At 38.1% G+C, this 19,605-nt stretch overlaps 1 protein-coding gene across 1 annotated transcript in view; it reads left to right on the forward strand.

Moving 5' to 3' along the window:
• Positions 1-541: 541 nt before the first annotated feature.
• The window catches only part of SUSD1 (sushi domain containing 1), a gene marked incomplete at both ends in the record, with an annotated part of 21,449 nt that continues 2,385 nt past the window's right edge, over positions 542-19,605 (forward strand). Inside the window, 8 exons of the mRNA XM_010017042.1 lie at positions 542-673; positions 1,895-2,050; positions 2,716-2,868; positions 4,184-4,360; positions 6,456-6,635; positions 8,615-8,794; positions 17,468-17,562; positions 19,116-19,305. Coding sequence (XP_010015344.1) covers positions 542-673; positions 1,895-2,050; positions 2,716-2,868; positions 4,184-4,360; positions 6,456-6,635; positions 8,615-8,794; positions 17,468-17,562; positions 19,116-19,305 — 1,263 coding nt within the window. The remainder of the gene's footprint in view (positions 674-1,894; positions 2,051-2,715; positions 2,869-4,183; positions 4,361-6,455; positions 6,636-8,614; positions 8,795-17,467; positions 17,563-19,115; positions 19,306-19,605) is intronic.

A 19,605-nucleotide genomic window follows, 5' to 3' on the forward strand; every position in this document is an offset into this window, starting at 1 on the left:
TAATTTCTAAAATGACTTTTCTGTAAGCCATTTTCAACATTAGTTTTATGAATAGCATTTTTACTGTGGACACGTTGATGATACAGGATACAAATAGATTGGTAAATAGCCCAAGTGTCTATGTGTAAATAATAGAAACAAAATAATAGAATAAATGAAGAAACAGAAATCAAGAGAAATGGGAAATAAAATTAATATGGCAAAAAGATTCGTAATACTGGATAGAGCTATTTATTATATGTCTCACAGGCCTTACTAACAAGCGTTTTTTTTTTGTTGTAAGAGAATAGATGGATGGAAAAAAATGTTCAGTGTAGTTATTTTGTTTAATACTTTCTTTTGTTTGTTTGTTTGTTTTTTTTGTCTTTGAATACTATGGCTGTGGTTTTCCTGCAAGTTTGAAAAAGAGATGGGAGGAGATAGGATTTTATTCCATGTGTTTTAATCTGGGTTGTATCTCCGGTTTAAATTCTGTGCCAGTTACCGGTTAGTCCGTTTAAAAAATAATAAAAAAAGTAATTATGTCTTTTTGTTCTTAAAGCAGTTGTGAAGAGATCAGTTCCAGATGTCTGTGCAACTTGCCACATTCACGCTACATGTCATCAAATTGAAGGAAAAAGTGTCTGCATCTGTAACTATGGATTTGTAGGCAATGGAAGAACCCATTGTCAAGGTAGGCTGCCATTTTGTAAAATGGCAAGAAACCGTGTGCATTCCTAAAATGTTTTTTCTTGAGTAATATTACTGAATTCTTCAAAGTACAGCAAAAGCTTTGTTATTTCCTGGCAGAATTTCCAAAAGGTAAAATATGTGTGGATGTTTTTTCCTTTTTTTCCATCGGCTGACCTTGAGCTGTACTGGATGTAAATACTGGTTTTCGCTTAGTTGCTTAACTGTTTTATTCAGTTTCTGCTGTATACTGAAGGATTATAATTAATTTTATGTCGATAAATGCAGGGTTGTATCAAACAATTACTTTTAAAATATAATGTATTGGATTGGTTTTTTAAATGTTTTTTATCCTAGCTTCAGGAAAAAAACAAAATTCAGTGTGGTGGGCTTCAGTTTATTATTCTTTTCAACCTATGCATCATTGAACTGAAAGCTAGACAATAAAACTGACAATTAAAATTATCAGTGCATTTTTGCTAACTTTTCCAGTTATCTCAGATTACTGGCTGACTGAAAATTAATTTAATCAGTTGAATGTCTGTTCTTAATGATAGTGTGCATCTGTACACAGATTTCTTCAGTGCAGCTGTCTGTTACATGGAAAGTGTTGTTCAGCATTTCTGTATTATGTAGCTGATAGTGTCCTTTTAATACTATCTCATATGAGAGAAATCAATACGTGAGTCAGAGGTGATGTCAAACATTGTGTCAGAGTGTCTGTAATAGCTCACCCCTGCTTAAAGAGAAAGGCCCTTCACCTCTGATCTCTTCCACTCCGTATCTCCCCTTCCTTCACAAGCAGTGGCACCTGCTTGGGCCCTGTGCAGAGTTCACTAATGTCATTGCGAGAGAAGAGAAGCTGCATATTTTGCCATGGTAATTCTCTGCCAGTTGAGTGAGTTGGTAAGATCAGCACAAGCTCCATCAAGTGCTGCAGTCAGTGCATGATGTCAGGAAGAGCAGAAGCAAAGAAAAGGGCTCTTTGGTTTCAACAGCTCTTAGATCAGCTCAGGCTGTGTCATGAAACTTTATTCACATCTGTTCCTTCTAGGGACAGTAGCCTCTGTTAATCCAAATACTCCAGCTTACTAGCAGTGTTTACATCCCAAATAATTCGGAAAAACAGTAAGGGGAAGTCTGTTTACCGAAGAATGAGTGAGAAGGGGAGGATACCTTACTTTTCTTAATCTCTCTCTGTGATGTGTTCTAAATGTGCTGACAGATAAAGACGAATGCCAGATTGGAGCCAGCAAGATCTGTGGAAATCATACACTGTGTCATAATACACACGGAAGTTTTTACTGTGTCTGCCTTGATGGATATCGAGCCTCCAACAACAACAAGACATTTATTCCTAATGATGGCACAAACTGTACAGGTAGACATCACAGAGTCTTGAGCACCAGGAATCCAAAACTATTGCTACACAAATCTTTTCTCACATCACTTTGGAATTTACTTTTTAAAACTGTATCACAGCATTTTCTGTTCTGCCAACACTTACTTGTAAGACATCTAGGTTGTAGCAGCTGTGAATCAGTTCTGTTTTGCATTCTTTGCTATGTTAGAAATCATGGCTTTCCAGTCACATTCAAGCAAGAGTCTTCCCGAAAGAAGAAGCTAGGCTAAAGAAAATATGTTGATACTTAATCTTTCTCCAAGAATGTCATATTTTTGTTTAGAGTAGAATGTTAGCGAGTTCTGTGTTACGGTAATGAACTGTTGTAACTGATTAAGACATTTGCAGATACGGGATTTTTCTGGGATTGTTGTAGCAGGAGATTACATTGGAAAGTATTTGTCATGTTAAAAAAAAATAAATTAAAAGATAGCTAGCTACAAAATTGAGAGTCTCCTCCTTCCAGATGCTAGAAACACTAGGTAATGATAAGCTCCTTTGTTTCTCAGAAGAGCTATCAGAAGCTACATAGAACCTTTCATGGAATACCGTGTTTGTTTAAGCTTGGGTCCTACATTAATTAATTGAAAAAAAACAACCCAAAACCTGTTACGCAGTGCATATATTTTTCTTGGAATTTTTAGATGTAGATGAATGCGAGGAGTCTGGGCTGTGTGGTCGCAATGCAAGATGCGTGAATACTGAAGGAAGCTACAGGTGTTTCTGCAATGATGGTTATAAATTAGATAACGGAGAGCATTCTTTTCATCCAGATGGGAACACAGTTTCATGCAAAGGTGAGAGTCTCTGGATGCTGTTTTTGCTAGCTGATAAAGTTAGATCTTACAAGATACAGTAATACCTGCTTTGACCTGTGCTTTTAAGTCTGCAGGGCAGAAGCCTTCTCTGTGGATTTTGCTCACTGTATGATTTTCTTTCTTTTTGGGCTCAGTTTGTACTAATGATACCTGGATGGTAATGTTGACAGCAGATACAGTTTCTACAGGCTCTCAGCAGTGGATCAGGTGTGCAGGGTCAGAGAAGCTTAATGCAATGAAGGTGATGTAGTTAGTTTCTGAATAGGAAGGAGGTGTGGTGTAATCCACTGGCTTACAAAATCGCACTGCATGGAGGGGGAGGGAAAAGAGGATGCATAGCTGGTGTGAGAATTCAGATGAATGGAACAAGCTAGGGGAGAGTAATAATAACATAGTAGTTTAGCTATTTGTTACGTATTCTGCCAACTGCATTAATAAGCTGTTCTGTTTATCTTGCCATAAGAACAACAACAAAAGAGTTGATTTGAAACCGTTCCTCCTTTCCTCCCTAGTGTAGGTTTTCACAGCTGCAAAGTGCTAGCAGTGTAAGCTGTAGCTGTCACAGTATGTAGGGAAGCCAGGCATTCCAGGCTTACGTGCCTCGATTGTACCAGCTGTCATTTCTGAATTATTGTAAGGACCATCAGTAAAGCTCACTGCCTGTAACTTGTCCAGTTTTTCCAGTTGGAGTGTTCCACTTAATTTTGGCAAAGCTGCCACCAGCCCTGCTTATCTCACCAACTTCCTCCTCCACATGATGTGGTAAAAAAGTGTGTCTGCACTGACTGTGTTGCTTGTGGAGTTGGACAAGGAAGCCCTGTCACAGGCAGGAATGTAGCATTTTTATGCAAGCTGGTTCAATGAGGTGGAGGAATTGACAGGCGGGCCATTTAATTTCAGCCTGTCTGCAGTGCTTTGCTTTTCCCATGCACAGGGAAATGAAACTCTGCATTGGGATCTTAAATTTTCATCTGGTGTTGAAGGATCGTGTATCCATTGCTGTAGCGAGACTAGCACACACAGAGCATCATCACATTCTAGTGTCTCCTCATCGGTGTTGTGGATGGCTCCAGCTGTATGTTAGTAAAGATGTAGCTCAATATATGGATCAATGTGTTTCTCCAACTGTGGCTAGTAAAACTTTTCAATTCTAATCTTGCACCCCTTTGGCGACTTCTCAAATTCGTCAGGTGGGGCGTATTTTGTGATGCGACCATCCAGTTCAGCTCATGTTAAAATGATCATATGTTGTGATTTTTATACTGTGAGATCTTCTAACACAGTCTCTTTGCAGAAATTGGATGTGGTTCCCCTCCTGAAATGAAACATGGCTACATTGTGGGGAACTACAGCTTGCTACCAGGAAGTGCGGTTCATTATGAATGTAAGGAAGGGTTTTACAGTGACGAGGGAAAGTTGTCGTATTGCACTGCAAATGAAACTTGGGAACCTGCCACTTTAAGCTGTAAAGGTGAAAAGAGTCTTAAGTCTTTCTTAAATTCTTCGTTAAGTTGGTTTATGCATGGGGAAGTGTGGTAGTTAAAGACAGTAGAATAGTTCCTCAATCCAAAGGATAATTTTTCAAGATCTGGCTATTTGAAAAAAAAAAAAAAAGAAGAAAAGAACAAGTTATAAAATGGTGCTACCTCTTCTTGTTAGTGAGTGATATTTTCGATGCTGGTCCTTTCATTTTTACAGACGCTGCAGTGTGTCCTTCTGCCTGTGAACCAAGGCACAGAGAACAAGTAGATTTCTGTAGCCCTTCCTTTCATGGGAAAGGCCACTGAGTTGGAAGGCATTAGTGACCTCTCATGGAAAAAACAAATTTTATGCCAGCTTGTGAAGTTTTTTCCGAAGGTTGGCTGTAGGCACGAAAGAGAGGCATCATACCACCCTCCATCCCTGCATAGCCTTCGTGATTTTAACAGCATTTGTGTTTGAGCGATTGCTTTTACGTCTCTGAAGTGTTAAGATTCCTGTGAGCATCTTTAAAACTTCCACTTGCTTTGGTGTTCCAGTTGCCCATTCTGTTGAAATATTTGCTCCTTACAAGTACAGAATTTTGTGTTCTGTGAGGAGTTACAAACTGTATATTAGTTAAATGACACTTGGAAGTGCTAGCTAACAGAAGTTACACAACGTATAACAATTCTACAGGGCAGAATGTCATCCTGAAAATGATCACTTAGTGAGGAGAGTTCCTTCTTCCTCTCCTCAAAATACAAAAGCCCTCTTGGTTTCTCATTCTTTCGTGGTGTCTTTTTTGTTTCTTTTGTTTGTTTTTGTTTACTTTCTCTGAGAGAAAATAGAAATGTGATGTTCTTATGTGTGTCTGTGGGAAGTGACAAGCTTATTTCTCCTTTGTGTTGCAAGCTCTTTTCCTGGATTTTAGTTAGGACTTCTCTTTTTGTAAAACTAGCAAGTCTTAATATTTATTTATTTATTTATTTAAATATTAGTAAAGACACCTTTAAATAATTCTTTAAACTCTTGAGAACGTCCCTGATAAGCCTTTATCACTGATTTTTCTCCTGGCCAGGTGTAATGTCATCCTTTTCAGGAAAGTCAGTAAGTTTGTCTTTTGTCTTCCTTCGTATGGTAATTTAGTTTATCTTATGTAGTCATGATAAAACTGGCCATTGAAGATAAGTCAAACTTGGTAAAATGTGTGACCTAATATCAGGATACTGTAAATGGAGCAAGATCCTCCTTTTTTTTTTAATTTAAATACAAGTGTATGGCTATAATGTCTTTGAAGGTTACAGCTTTCTTTGAATATTAATAAAGGAATTGTCTTGAGATGGAAAGTCAGATAGCTTAATGGGAAGGTGTGATGTATGTGAAGAGGTGTAGTTAAACTGTTGAATGTGAGGGCTGTGTCATGCTAACATGAAAGCCTTTTAGATGGCAGCTTACCTTAGAAAATGGACAACATTACAAACTTCTTTTTTGAGCTACTTGACTTCTTCATTTTAGGTATTTGTAAATGACAACTCTGCATGTTTGTGAATAGAGCAACTATTACAGCACATTTTGAACAGATGAAGACTTTTGCTTTAACAGGAAGCTTTTGTGTTGTATGTTGTAAACTTGTCTGTGGTTTTGCATTTCTTCAGTCCTTGTGCACTTAAAATTTTGTCATCCTAAAGGCAGTTTCTGCTCGTCTGCCTCCCTCTGACTGTTGTTCACTGCAAATGGTATAGAACCAGCTTGCCACCTGTAATCAGGGTTGTAAAAGCAGGAGAATCCTATATTTTTGTTTTTAAAAAAGGATGTTTTCTGTATACTAGCAGCTAAGCTGAGGAAGGAGTCACAGATTTAGCATGCCATTCTGAGAGAAAAGCAAGGAGAAGTCATTTCATATGGCAGCAGCTCTGGAGTAGGTAGGAGTAGCTACAGCCCTCTTAGTCATGGTGGGGATGTCACAGAGGGCATCTGGGGGGTGTTGGATTAACACAGAAGGGGGTTAGTTGGTAACAATGACAGCAATATTTAGGGGAGTGCAGCTGTCGCTGCTTCTGCTGCTTGAATAACAAGTTTATCTTCCTCTTTCTTCCTCTTCCTAGGTGTGGACTGTGGGGTTCCACCCTCTGTTTTAAATGCACATCCAGCATCTCTAAGTGGGACTACATATGGAAGTGAAGTTACTTACAATTGTGTTCATGGTTACTTTATGGCAAGTGGCAATCAGACTGCAGTCTGCAATGCCAAAGGACAATGGGATGGTATTGATCTGGTGTGCAAAGGTAAATCAAATCTGCCTTCAGATTTACTTAGGATAGGTTCTCTTTCAGACTTCGTAATAAATAGCAGTTGTCAGAGACATCCTCTTTGGACATTCAGAAGACTGCTTCTGGCATATGAAGTTCAGTTAGAAAACAGAAGCCATATATTAAACAGGTTTCTTTTAATCTGTGTTCCTAATAAGGTTGCAATAAATTGTTAAAAAGTTACCATTCTAGAGACAAAATCCCAATGCATGTCAAACATTAGGATTAACATGAGATGAAAATTCATCCTAAGCTGCTTCCATTTTTCTAGCTCAATATCTACTCTGTGGTTGAAGCCACTGCTTGAAAAGTGGACCACTATTAGCAGTTATCATCCCCTAAAAATGTCTGTATTCAGACAGTTTCCAGTTGCAAACTGTGATTGCTCAAGCAAGCTATTGTTACTTGACATGAGTCCTAAATTCCTTGTTCCTGTGATTTAGAGGAAGGTAGCCCAATAAGTTTCTAGATAAGAATTTAAAGTAAGTATTTTGCCCAGCAATATTTCTAATGTATTTTTACTCTGAGCTGAGACTGTTAACTAGTATTAACTCATACTAGACTAATGACCTCAGGATCATTAGTCTTTAGTCAGTTTTTATATTGACACAACTTCACTTTTTCATTGACTGGATGCTTAATCTTTTCAGCTTGATCCAGCAGAGTCGAATCTTCTGTTTATTGCAGTCAAATGTAGTAATTTCTTTTGAATGTGAAATGTATACTGACAACTGCTCTCTACTTCTAGAATCTTCTCTAATATTCTTATTCTGGGTCACCAGTCCAAATTGAAGGTTTGCTATGTTACACAGAAACACGTTTCTGCTTTTTAGTCTGATTAGGGAATGGCTTTGGGCAGGTAGCTGGAGTTAATCAGCAGTGATCTTCGTATCTCATGACATATTGTCCTTCTAGAAGTTAAGTATATTTTTTGCATGTGCAGTAGTTATTCTAAAGCTTCTTCTCATGATTTATAATAGATGCATACATTCGTGCATTGGGATATGAAGAGGGAGGTAGCCATGATGGTGGATGTATGGCCTGTTGCAATACATATGTTTAACGTCACCTTTACTTGTACATGTCACGATTCTATAAGATTTGGGGTTTATGTCTTTTTTCAGTATAATTTTAGAATTGCTTAAGATTGTATATTAAAAAATTTAAAAGCACAGCATGTAAGCTGTAGTGAAGGTAAGATTTTAATTCTTAAATTGTTCTTGTAAGTTAAGTGGTGCAGAATCTTTTATTAGGGTTTAATGTTCTCTGTAGATTTGAAGGGGAATTTCAACCCTAAGTAATATTCTTGCATTTGTTTGTTCTTCACTCTTTATTCTTTTTCCCTCATTTTATTATGAAGCCTGTGAAAACATCTGAGCAAATAAATTAATTTAAAAGTGCATTACCCCAGCTTTCTAATTACCTTTAACGTGGTCTGACTAATCCCCCAAATATTCTCCTGTAAGTGTACTTTCTCTTGTCTGTATTAGCTTCTCCTGTTTTCCAAAGCTTGAATTAAATCCACTGGCAAAGGAACAGTGGATTCTGTTCTTGGTGCTATTCTTCCATGTTGCTACTTGTGTCATTTTTCATATCTGTTGTTACTAATGATAGGTAAAATAAAGGAATAAATAGCATGTGGGGGTAAAAATAATGTTATGGGAAGGTAAATCTTTTTGTAAAAATCTGCTTAGAGATCTTTGTTCTCCATTTCTAAACATGACACTGTTTTATTTTATGGCTCATCTTGAAGGATAAATGCCCCACCCTGCTGGAAATTCTCCACTCACAAAATTCAGGGTTCTAAAGGGCTGACCTGACTTCTAGAAATCACTAGAAGTGAAAACAAGTGAAGTGTATCTTGTTGGGACAGTACATCTCTCTTCCTTAAACACTTTGATATGCTATACTTGTTTTAATTTTCAGGTTTTGTTATCCTTTTTTTTCTGTTCCAGAAATAGACTGTGGCAAACCTTTGCTGATTCCACACACAGAAATGACCTGGGACAACTCTACCACCCTAAGGAGCAGAGTGCACTATCAGTGTAAAGAAGGATATTATTTTAATGGAGGCAGGAATTTTTCAGAATGCACAATAGATCAGTCGTGGGAGAATATTACGTTTGTATGCAAAGGTACATATTACTGTAGGAGTTGAGGTGGGGTATGCTATTTATGTATTTTCACATTCCTGTTCTGAAGGTAGGAACAGGAGGAAGGATGAAGGCAAGAAATCCCTGTCTAATTTACCATGTAAGCATGTGGTGGTACTTTTGTATGGGAGGGTCACAGAAGAGGATGTTAACCATGCAACATTTTCTAGTGAATGCCACAGATCTTTCTGTAGTTGTCTTGCTTTTTATTTCAAATTGAAAGGGACTAACGGAACTGGAGTTACACTACTGCACTGAGAACTTTGAACTTTAAAAGCCAGTGGAACAAGATGAGCAGAAGGCATTTAACAATATTTTGCTGTGTGCCTAATACTGTGAAGTTCATGATGATGAAAGTAGGGGCAATGGAATTCAAAACTCCTTTTTCCTTTTTTTTTAATCTTCTGTCATAATAACCTAAGTAAAATTTGTTCAAGGATGCCTTTCTAGCATCTGGTTGTCTGAATTTCAGCCCAGAAGGGTTTTCTTAGGAAAGAATGAGTCCTGAGAAGGGAGTTCTGTAATGAAGGCGGTGTCATACTGTGGGCTTGGAAACAGGATATACTAACATTTTAATAACAGCAAAAAAATAGCAGATGTTTTGGATTATGTCTGTTGGGCTCCTTAGTGTTCTTCTGTGTCCTTAGAAAGAGGTGTCACAGGTCATAGATGACTGTCCGTCTCTTAAGTAACAGTGCTGTCCTTTGCAGATGGCAGTGCTTATGCAGCTTTGATATAGGCACATGTTTTTCAAAAGGACTGGAGTGTGTCTTTGACTGCTACCACTTCACAGACAAAGCCTTTACACAGAGAGTTGCTGCTTGATGCCTCTCTTGCCTCACTTGATGTCTTGAGCATTCACTGTGAATATAACTCATGCAACATCAAATAAAATGGGCATGCAGAAAAGAAGTTCTCTCACTTTTTACAGAGCCCTAATAAAAACGTAACGGCTCTTGTTAGAGGGCAGAATTCATATTTCATTTAGGCAATTTGCATAGCTGTACTTTCTGAATTGGCTTTGAAGCCAGCATTGTGTAGAGGGGCTGAGTTGTTCAGGTGTGTCAGTCTTTGCAATGCCAAGAGTTTGGTCTTGAGCACTCTGAAGCTTAGAAGGACCTGACCCTTCAGGCTGCACTCACAGGATTTCAGTAAGACCTTTGCCAGAGGCAAAAATGCATACACCAGCTCTAGCTGTTGGATCAAAGACCCAAAAAAATCAGAGTTACGGGCAAGTAGAATGGGAAAAAAACTTTTAAAAAATAGCTTAACTAGTCCGGGCTCTTTTTTTTTTTTATTATTTTTTTTTTAAATAAATAAATAAATAGGAAATTAGTAGCAAGGTCTTCAGCTTCTTAATTTCTACATTTTTTACACTTACTAGAGGAAACAAATGACTTTCAAATGAATTGACATTTCTCTTTCAGTAATGATGCCTTTCAGATGTATGTGATTTTAAGGGTGTGTGTAATTAATCAGTAATTCCCATTAAAATGAGTGAAAATCATATACCGTTCCAAAATAACTTATGGTAGAGCTGGAAAACAATTTGTCTTCTCCTACTGCCTGAAAAACCTCATTAGAAGCAAAGAAGTTAAGAAATTCCCTTGAGCATGTTCCATTTGACAAATAATTGCTTCTTCATTTCTTAGGCAGTGATTGTTATGGAATGCCCTTTATTAGTGTTGTCTGTTGTATTGTCTGTTGGGGTATATAGCATCTGTGTGTGAGTGTATAAGTACCTATAATAGTATCTGGTTTAAATGTTTAAAAATTGCTTAACAAAAATAATTTTACTGAGAGATGCTGATTGGATTAAGCCATCATCAGTGAAATCTGGCAATAGTCAGCTGGGTAACAATCTTCCTTCCCCAACCCTGGATTTGTATACATAAGCTCAAGACACTTAAGTGCAGAGAACATATCAGCAGTTAAGTACCTGCTGTCCAGTATGTTCAACATGTGAGTCTGGGCATCCTGTTCAGTTTGTCCTGGAAGAACTTCTTTTTCTCATGTGTAGTAGACATGTATGGGTTTATTTATTTTCATTGTAGAAATGGTGTGCCATTATTCCGGCACATACTGTGTTGAGCTCTGGTGGGATTTAGTGGTAAACCTTGGAAGTTTCTTACAGAGTGAAAAAATGATCATCTAATTGGAATATTGTTTCAGTTTGTTTCAGAGGAGGGCTTTGACTGTAAAGCACTATAGCATGCAGTGGTGGAATGCAAGTTAGTCTGACACAATAAGATAGGTTTTCTCATCGTGCATTTTAGAGGAGAAAATGTTAACTTGAGCTTTTTTGGTAGTAATACATACCTTACCAAGAGAGGTTGTTATGGGTGTGGGCTTCAAATTGGACATTAGGTAATCTGAGATTTATGGTTGTTTTTTCATGGAAAAGTATGAAATGAAGCCTTCCTACTCATGTTTTTCTTTTTGAGTAGATTCTGCCCATGAGATCTGTCTACCTATCTACCTATTTATCTATCTATCTATCAATCTAGGCTGTAAAAACGCCAGGAAAAAAGGTGATTTGTGCCTTGGCTATCTGCTGCATGTTCCTAACACAGATGCTGAAGTAAAATATATGTAGATTGTGTATGTGCATGCATATAAGCACATACACACATACAGACAGCTCTTAACTCTTGAGGACTTACTTCGTAGGCATCCAGAGAAAGTTAAGAGGAATTACGGTGAACAAGGTGCTTACGAGGTTACCTTGCTCTTAATTCTCCAGTTAGGAAGGGGTCAGTTCATGAACAAAGGGAACAGTGTGTCTGATGCTGTTTTCTATGTTAATTGGACAATTGTTAGGGATATTTTGGAGGGAAATGTTCTGTTCACCTACTGCAGCTCTCTTCATCCTGTTTGCAGAGTCCTCCCTTCTACTATTCATCAAGCTTTTTTGAATTTCCTAGTCCCAAATCCTAGAGGTAACCTTGTCGTGGCGAGCTTATTCACAATATCTGATCTATCCTTTCTGTAACAATTGGCTGTAGTCTCAGCTATAAGCACACAGGCTGGGTTAGCTGCTGCTCATTATACTGATCCTAGAAAACTTCTAGAAAACTCCTTCTCTACACCTGTTATCTTTGGAGGTTATTGGTATTCTGTGTGTTTACCTTATTTTTTCCAAGGGAAAGAAAATTCAAGCCTGCATTAAAGAATAGTTTTTCAGTATTTAAATACAGTACCACAATTCACTGTTACTAGAAATGCATTTATTAAAGTGGTTTTGATGTGTTAAGTGAAACACTGTCCTTGCAAAAGAAGCAGCTATTGCACATGGGTGGAAAAAGTCCATGGATACGTAAAACAGCTGGAGGGAGTGCGTTAATCTGACTTCCATAGAAAAGTAATGCACATGATTAGTAAAGCCTTCCAATACTCAAGCAGTGGGAAGCAGCTGTTGTAGAGAACAGAGAAAACTGACCTCTGTTTCCCTTTAATGCTGAGTCTGACAGCATGGCAATCTTACTGGTAGGTTCTGAGAGCCTTCTAGTGTTGTGTTAGGCAGTAAGGACGGTCAGCACTTGAAAACATTGTAGAAGAGGAAAATAATACTGTCGTAATTGGCAAAAAAAAAAAGGCCTTGAAAAAAATCAAAAGTGAAATCTGAATCCAGTCTGGAATAAACGGAGCAGGATCATCCATTAGGTGTAATTTAACTGTTAGGCCTACAGCAAAGGTAATTTCCATGCAGTTGAGAGGGTCTGGTTACTTTCTTTTCAATCCACAGTTGTTTTCCCTTTGCTTTTACTTTCCCTTCTGCAATGCTTTATCCCTATTCCCAAAGACAGATTTCCCTTCTAGCTGGAATTCTCTGGGATGTCAGTTTTTACTCTCTTGTACAATCATTACTTGTACAATAAGGGATGGTACAGAAAGGCAGCTGGAATGTTTCTGTAGTAGCAGCATCAGTAATTTCCTCACAACAATGAATGGGTTAACTGTCACTGTCCTAATTTCTATTCCCAGCCATGGTGTAAATAATTTGTGTCAACAGTTATGATCTTAATGGAAAAGGTGTCACTCACATCTGTGGGCATTGATTCAAAACCCATGGGCCTGGAGGGATAAGAACCCCATCAAACAATTAGGATAATTATAGTCATCAATGGAAAGGATCTTGTAAAGTTCTTGTAAGGGCGTAATTTGATACGTTAAATCCAGACATCAGGTAATTTAGTAATTTCAATTGCCTGGAAAAACACAGGTGGATTCTGTGTTATGGGACATGCTACTTCTTAAACCAAAGTGATGAAACCCAGTGTCAGTTAAAACAAAGGAAAAAAAAAAATACAGCTTTTTTCAAGGTGATTTAGGCTTTTGTTTATTTGTTTGCTTGAAACCAACTTAATAATTATAAGTTTGTGATGGCAGATACCAGTCTTGGGAATCTCCTTCGGCTCAGGAGTAGATCATACGCATCTCATCCCAGCCCATCTAATCCTGCCTAGTCTGACACCCTTGATTGATACATCTTTCTTTTGTAAACGTGCTCACAATTGTATCTCTTGCGTTTTTGTCAGGCCAGTTCAATGCGTGAATTAGTCTGCTCCTGATTGTCTCCTGGTAACATTTTTAGACCAAAGGAAGTAGTAAATCATTAACTATCTGTCTGCTCCTTCCTGAATGACTGTCTGCTTATAGCTTTGCTGTTTGTTTGTGGATTTTCTCTGTGTAAAGTTTGGGGCTGAAGGTGAAAACCTGCTGAAATTTTGCAGTCCTGGTTAAAATGGAAGCAAGTATGTTACTCAAAATGAAAAATTCATAAAAACTTACCATACTACCCTAAAAGGTATGAATACTGAAGATATGTCTTTGTAATATAAGTTTCATGTGTACTTGCAAAAGCTACTGCGCAAGAGGAGTTTGTGTGTGTGCTGTGGAACAGGTGCCTTGAAACAGTCTGGGCAGAAGTTGTCTTTAAAATGTTGTTAGCTCTCATTTCGTTTCTGTGTCTGGACATAAGTGGTGCATGTGGTACATGTTAGCAGCAGATGACATTTGCAGCATCATTCACACTTTTCACATAATTGAACAGGCAAAACATACAAAAAAGCTAATATTTGGATTTTAGGGTTTTTTTCCTAAATTGCGTGTATGTGTGGAGATTCGTGAGAAGAGCTTATTAAGTGAATTTGTACCTGCGGATGCTCTTTTAGCTACTTGCAGAAGGTGAAATGTCAGATTGGAGTTCGTTCTGTCTGCTTTCTGATAAATACCATCTTTCCATGCAAGTTCAGAAATACTTCACTGATAAGATGTATCTTGAGCTGAGGTCAGTTGTAGTTAAGAGCTCTTTCAATTGAGGACTAGTGGATTATATATGTGGAAGAAGTTGTGGTTTTAATGGCTGTTTAAACATAAAGTTCTCTCTGAGTTAAGGTTTATTTCTGAATCCGCAAATAGTAACACTGAGTACTAGGACCTAAACTTGCAGAGGCTGATAAGCGAAGGATTAAGGTGGGTCCTCCTGGAACAGGGTTAAGGCAGAAGAGCATAATGCTACAGGCATTAATGCATTGTCTGTAATTACTGTGAACATTTTCCCACTCGCTTATGCACAGAAAGAGGCCCTCCTTCCTAGCAGAGCTTTTAAAGGAGGAGTAAAGAAGACTGTTCACTCCTTGTTTTCCTTCTTAGAAATAATCTCTTCGGCATTCTTAACATAGACTTGCTTAACATTGTCGCCCTCTAATGCTCACTGAATCAATCCCTTTGATGCTCACTTTTTGCATTCTCCTATTTGTGTTCTGTTTCCCAGCATCTGTCTTTTCTCGCCGTTTTCATCTTTCTACCGTCTTCCCAATTTTGCTTTTCAGTATCTGACTCTTCCAGCATCTTTTTACAGCCTTCTGTTATGGAGCCCCGGCATTTGCATGTCGTTTCTAGGACCTTATCCCTTGGGCTGTGAAGGAGATTGAGGTTAATATGGAGGTCAGTGGAGCAGCAGTGGCATCCAGTGGCCTTCTCGGGTAATCACAAGCTGAAATTTCTAGTGCTGCAATACGGCTGTATGGAGGGTCTTCAGTTCTCCATCTCATTTCTGGGTCTGAGTGAAAGCTCTCGATCAAAATCAGGCATGTTGAAGACCTGTCTGCTGAGGCCAAGCAGGTACAGGGAGTTCCCAGGCTCTGAAAGTCACTGGTGCTGTTAGATTTCACAGGAGAGCTAAGCTGTCAGGAAACCTGTTTCCCTCTAGGTGCAGAAATAGTTCTTTCAGAGATACTTCTGTGCCATTACTGGGTACTGTATCTAATTTATTGGGATTAATGTTAAACCAAGCACTTACTGTACATTTGGTTATCCATAGTGTATGATAAGTAGGAGTGAGGGAGGGAAAGCAGTCTCCTCAGAAAGTCCATAATGTGGTGTATGCTCTGTGTGTGCTTTTCATCCTCTTTCACTCCTACCCATTTAGAGTGGAAACTTTTGAGGAAAAGTCTGCCAGCTGTTCTTTGGATGTATAGAATAATATAAATATATATAACATAAATTCAGGAATCAAGTGCCTGATTTTCTTGCTGAGCAGTCTCGAAGATTTCTTGTTAAGCATTTTAATTCAGATCTCATGGATATGCAGACTTCTCCCTCTGGCTGTGCTCTAATGAGTTATTTTTGCCATCCAGTCTTTCAATAAAAATGTATCTGATTTAAAGAACACAACAACTGAACATGCTCTTTTGCTCCATGTCAGTACAGAAGTCTTAATACTGCAGAGTTTCTAGACATTACTGTGAAACAGAAAATAATAATAACTGGCATTTAGTGACAACTATTCACACAGCCATTTGTAAGGAAGTTTGTTTTGGGGAATATGCAGATTAATCTCTTCTTCTTTTTGTAGAAGAGGAAGATTTTAATAGCATTTCCATACTTAACCACAGTTTGGGGTTGGGGCAGCAACAGGTCTAGTGAGTGGGTGGAATATGTGGAGAGGGAAATACTATTAGAAAACAATTTTATGATGGTTTTAATTAAAAAGTGCTCTAAAATACTTAAGCAGTTACACTTTAGTTCTAAATAACTGCCTGCCTATAGGAATTTTAGAGACTATTGATGTACTGATTTATTTTAGTGAAAGCTTCTTGTCCATGTGCTCCATGTGAAATGGTGATGGAAGTTTTAATACAGGGGAATGAGTGCCCTGAGCTATGCTTGCTTTTACAGCAGGACATTACTCCCAAGTATTGAGTGAATGTTTCTGAAGTGTCTACCAGGGCTCGGGGGGGATACTTCATTATCTTGTCATGTGAAGGCAACTGCTCTGTCTGATGACAGCAGTAAGAGAGTTGCCAAAAAAAACTGTATGAATTGATCTCTCTGGCTGTGCCTTTTCTGTGAGGCATAAGCCAACTCTTCAGAGAGTGTAAATTAACACAGGTCTGTTGAGGGATGTATCTCTGGTTGCCACAGCTGTTCTCCACACATGCTTAATTCTGCAGACTTCATTCTTTTAATCTAGTGTTTGTTCTGAAAAGTGTTTCTCTGTGACTGTGTTGTATAATTTTATTTATAATAAACAATGAAAAATGTTGACACCTTTAAAAAAGCAACCCAAACAGATAATGAACCAAAACATTCATTCAGCTACAAAAAACCTTTTCCAATCTTACGCAGAAGCTTTCTTGAACAGCTTTAACGCAAGTTGTATTTAGGAGAGCATTTTTAAGTTTATTGGCTTATAGGCAGGCTCCTTTTCTTAGACAGCTCTTTTAAATCTGCATGACTTTTTTATTTGCTGCTTAATGAGCCTTCTAATCCATCAGATCCAATGGTCTACAAAGTCTTCAAGTTGATTTGTGAGTGGTTCATTCTTTAGAAGGCAGACCATTGCATATCGTGAGATTCAGACCAGCAGCCAAGTTCAAGGAGAGTATAGAATGGGTGGCAGAAGTAGTGGAATTGGGGCGTTGTTTATTATTCTTCGTTTCAAGTGGTGTAATGCTGTTATAAGCACACTTTAATGAAATGCTTCAACCAGAACTGCAGGAATACTTACATGGTACAAGTTTAGTGTATTATGCCTAGGAGGAATGTCTGAAGCAGAGCAAAATGTGTTTTCTCGTTGGTTCTTTTCCTGCATTGGTCACTTGGTGTGAAAGATTCTAGTCGTTAGCATATAATGAAAATCCTTGTGTAAGAAGCAGTGCTGTTATATATGTATGCTTTTATGTAACAGAACATATCAGTGGTCTGATAGAGTTAATGAGCTTATTCCTTTGCTATGAGGAAACTGTAATGTAGTTTTAATGTCCTCTTCAAAGTCATTAGAATTAAAATCGTTCTACGTTAAAATGCAAGCCTCGCAAAGTATTTGTCTTCATTGGTCGTGGTAGTTCACTTAATGTTGACTGTGTATTTAAGGACTTCACAGTCATTTGTTTGGAACATGCTTCTTCAGTTAGCTTTTTATTTTAATTTTAGCAGCTGACACAGTTAAGGTAAAAATTGCCAGCTAGCTTCTGCCTGCATCATTTTGTTTTTCCTGTGTAGAAAAAAAACCAACACCAAAACCAACCAACAACCTTCCCCCCCCCCAAAAAAAAAACAGAGAAAAAGAAAGAAATAAACAATTGCTCCAAACCTGTTAAGATTTGTGTGAGAAATAACTTTTAATTCTGTTCATGTTTTTGCTCACAGAGGAGGAATTATTCAGTAATTTGTCCATATTCAATGAAACATGTGTGGAGTGGGAAAGGAAAACTGGAAGTTTGGGAGTGCAGAAAACATACACAGTAAGTCGGGCAGTATTTGAGTTTGGGAGAAGCTTTGTCCTGGCTGATTCTGGTGAGGCAGCAGTGGAGATTAGTTTTGTGGGTTTTGCTTGTTATTTGTCTCACTCTTCCCTAGAAACCTAGAGGTGTTAGGAATGAAACAAGTACCTGTCCTAAAGTTAGGTGAAAAACTCAAAAGTAAATCACCTAAACATCTGCTTGAAAGTATAAGGAGTGTTTCAGCGCAACTTTGTGTTTTAGTGAAATTCCATTATAGAGCTCAAGGTCACATTGACATAGAAAACATTGCAAAACTTGGCCTCTGTCCCCCTCTGTGATGCAAACATTTCAAGTAAACAGCGTATCACTTGCAGATACTGGGTGTAACTTGTTTTAGAAATGCAAGGTATACTGAAATACCGTACCTTGCTGAAGAGATTCAGCTATGTTTTATCTGAACATTTTGGAACTGTTTTCCTTGGAAATTGAAAGCAACCTTGGTAACTATTTTTTTCCCCATCTATAAACATGAGAATCATTGTTACTGAAAGCCGAAGCAACATGATAAGAATTTGTATGTTTTGAGAATGACAACATCCCAAGAAAGGTTGGTTGGTTTTTGTTTTAGTGTTTTTTTGTTGTTGTTGGGTTTTTTGGGTTTTTTGTTTAATATGGACAAGTAAGAAAGAAAAAGGATTTCCAGGATGAGGAAAATACCAAGGTTGAGGGATAATTTTGGAAAACAACCTATCTTTCTCTTCCTGTGTTAAAATTTATTTTCAGTTTGTGTGCCTTTATGAAGGACTGCTAAGATGGAAAAAAACAAATTCCCAATTACCCTAATGGTTCAAAATTAGAGCTTTTCATGTACCCATTGGCAACTGGCAAGCTGTGGATCTCTTGTGTAATGTGCTCTGTGCACATGGTTTTGCCTGAATTCAGCTATCTGCAAGATGCTTCAGAATAGTGAAAACTAAGGATCATGTAGGTAGGCATAGGCTGCATGTGGTAGAGTTCAGCACATAGTCTGGATCTGGACTGTCCTGAGCTCAACTAGGTAAGTTGGGTTTGTCCCTTCATCTCCTCCAAACAACCGATTTCTGTTTCACTGCACTGGGATAGCCTTAGGGAAGTTTGGTTTTTAATGTTGATTGGCATTTGGTCTTCATATTGCTTCTGTAGGGCAAGGGGGAAGAATGAGAAGAAGATAAAGAAGGTAGCAAACAGATGCAGTTTCTATCTCAGCACTATAAACAAGAAAGAATATTTACTTACACCTTACTGTTTGTGTTGGAGGTGTTTTTAAGGTTTACATGATAGATTCCTTCTATATGCTGTAGATAAATATGAAAAAAATACAATTTTAACAGTCAGAAGAAATTAAAGATTGATTTATTAAGCCATCTTGTTGCACCAAAACTGTTAGTCACAAGCCTTTTTTTTTTTTTTAAAAATTGAGCTGATACTCTAAACTGGGTGTAATCCTAGGTTCTCAAGGCTTAATTGAACCTAGTATTCTGAATTTTGGAGTGCCACAACCACTTGTACCATCGTTTCTGTTAATCCTTCAATAGTTTCACATACGGGGCCAGAGATGGGATGAGAAGACGTTCTCAGAAGACGTGATATTTAACATCACTACAAGTGAAGATAATCCAAAGGTGTGTTTAGATCTCGACTCTGGCAGTAACTACGTGGTGAATATTACTACAATCTCTTCCACAAACACCCCTGTCTCGGTTACAGTAGCAGTTCAAACAAAGGGTAGGTTGTGTTTTGTATTCTCTGTGCTTGTAAGAAGAATTTACTGTGCTGCAGAATTGACTGTTTTGAGTCTAGCAGGCAGGATAACAGGCTGTCTCCTAGACGATCTCATTCTTTATGCTGACTACACACATGTAGCCATCGTCAGCATTTTCTTTTTCTTCAAGAGGTTTTTCTGTTCACTGTGGCCACTGAATTTGTGAGCAAACAGAGCAGTGGCAGTAAGTGCCCTTCAGAAAAGTCTGGCAAAGTTACTTCTTCAGGATTTATGTTCTGGTCGAGGCAGGATTGGTGCAGTGG

This window comes from Nestor notabilis, unplaced genomic scaffold, assembly GCF_000696875.1.
Source record: "Nestor notabilis isolate BGI_N333 unplaced genomic scaffold, ASM69687v1 scaffold29466, whole genome shotgun sequence".
In the NCBI taxonomy this organism is placed as follows: Eukaryota; Metazoa; Chordata; class Aves; order Psittaciformes; family Psittacidae; genus Nestor; species Nestor notabilis.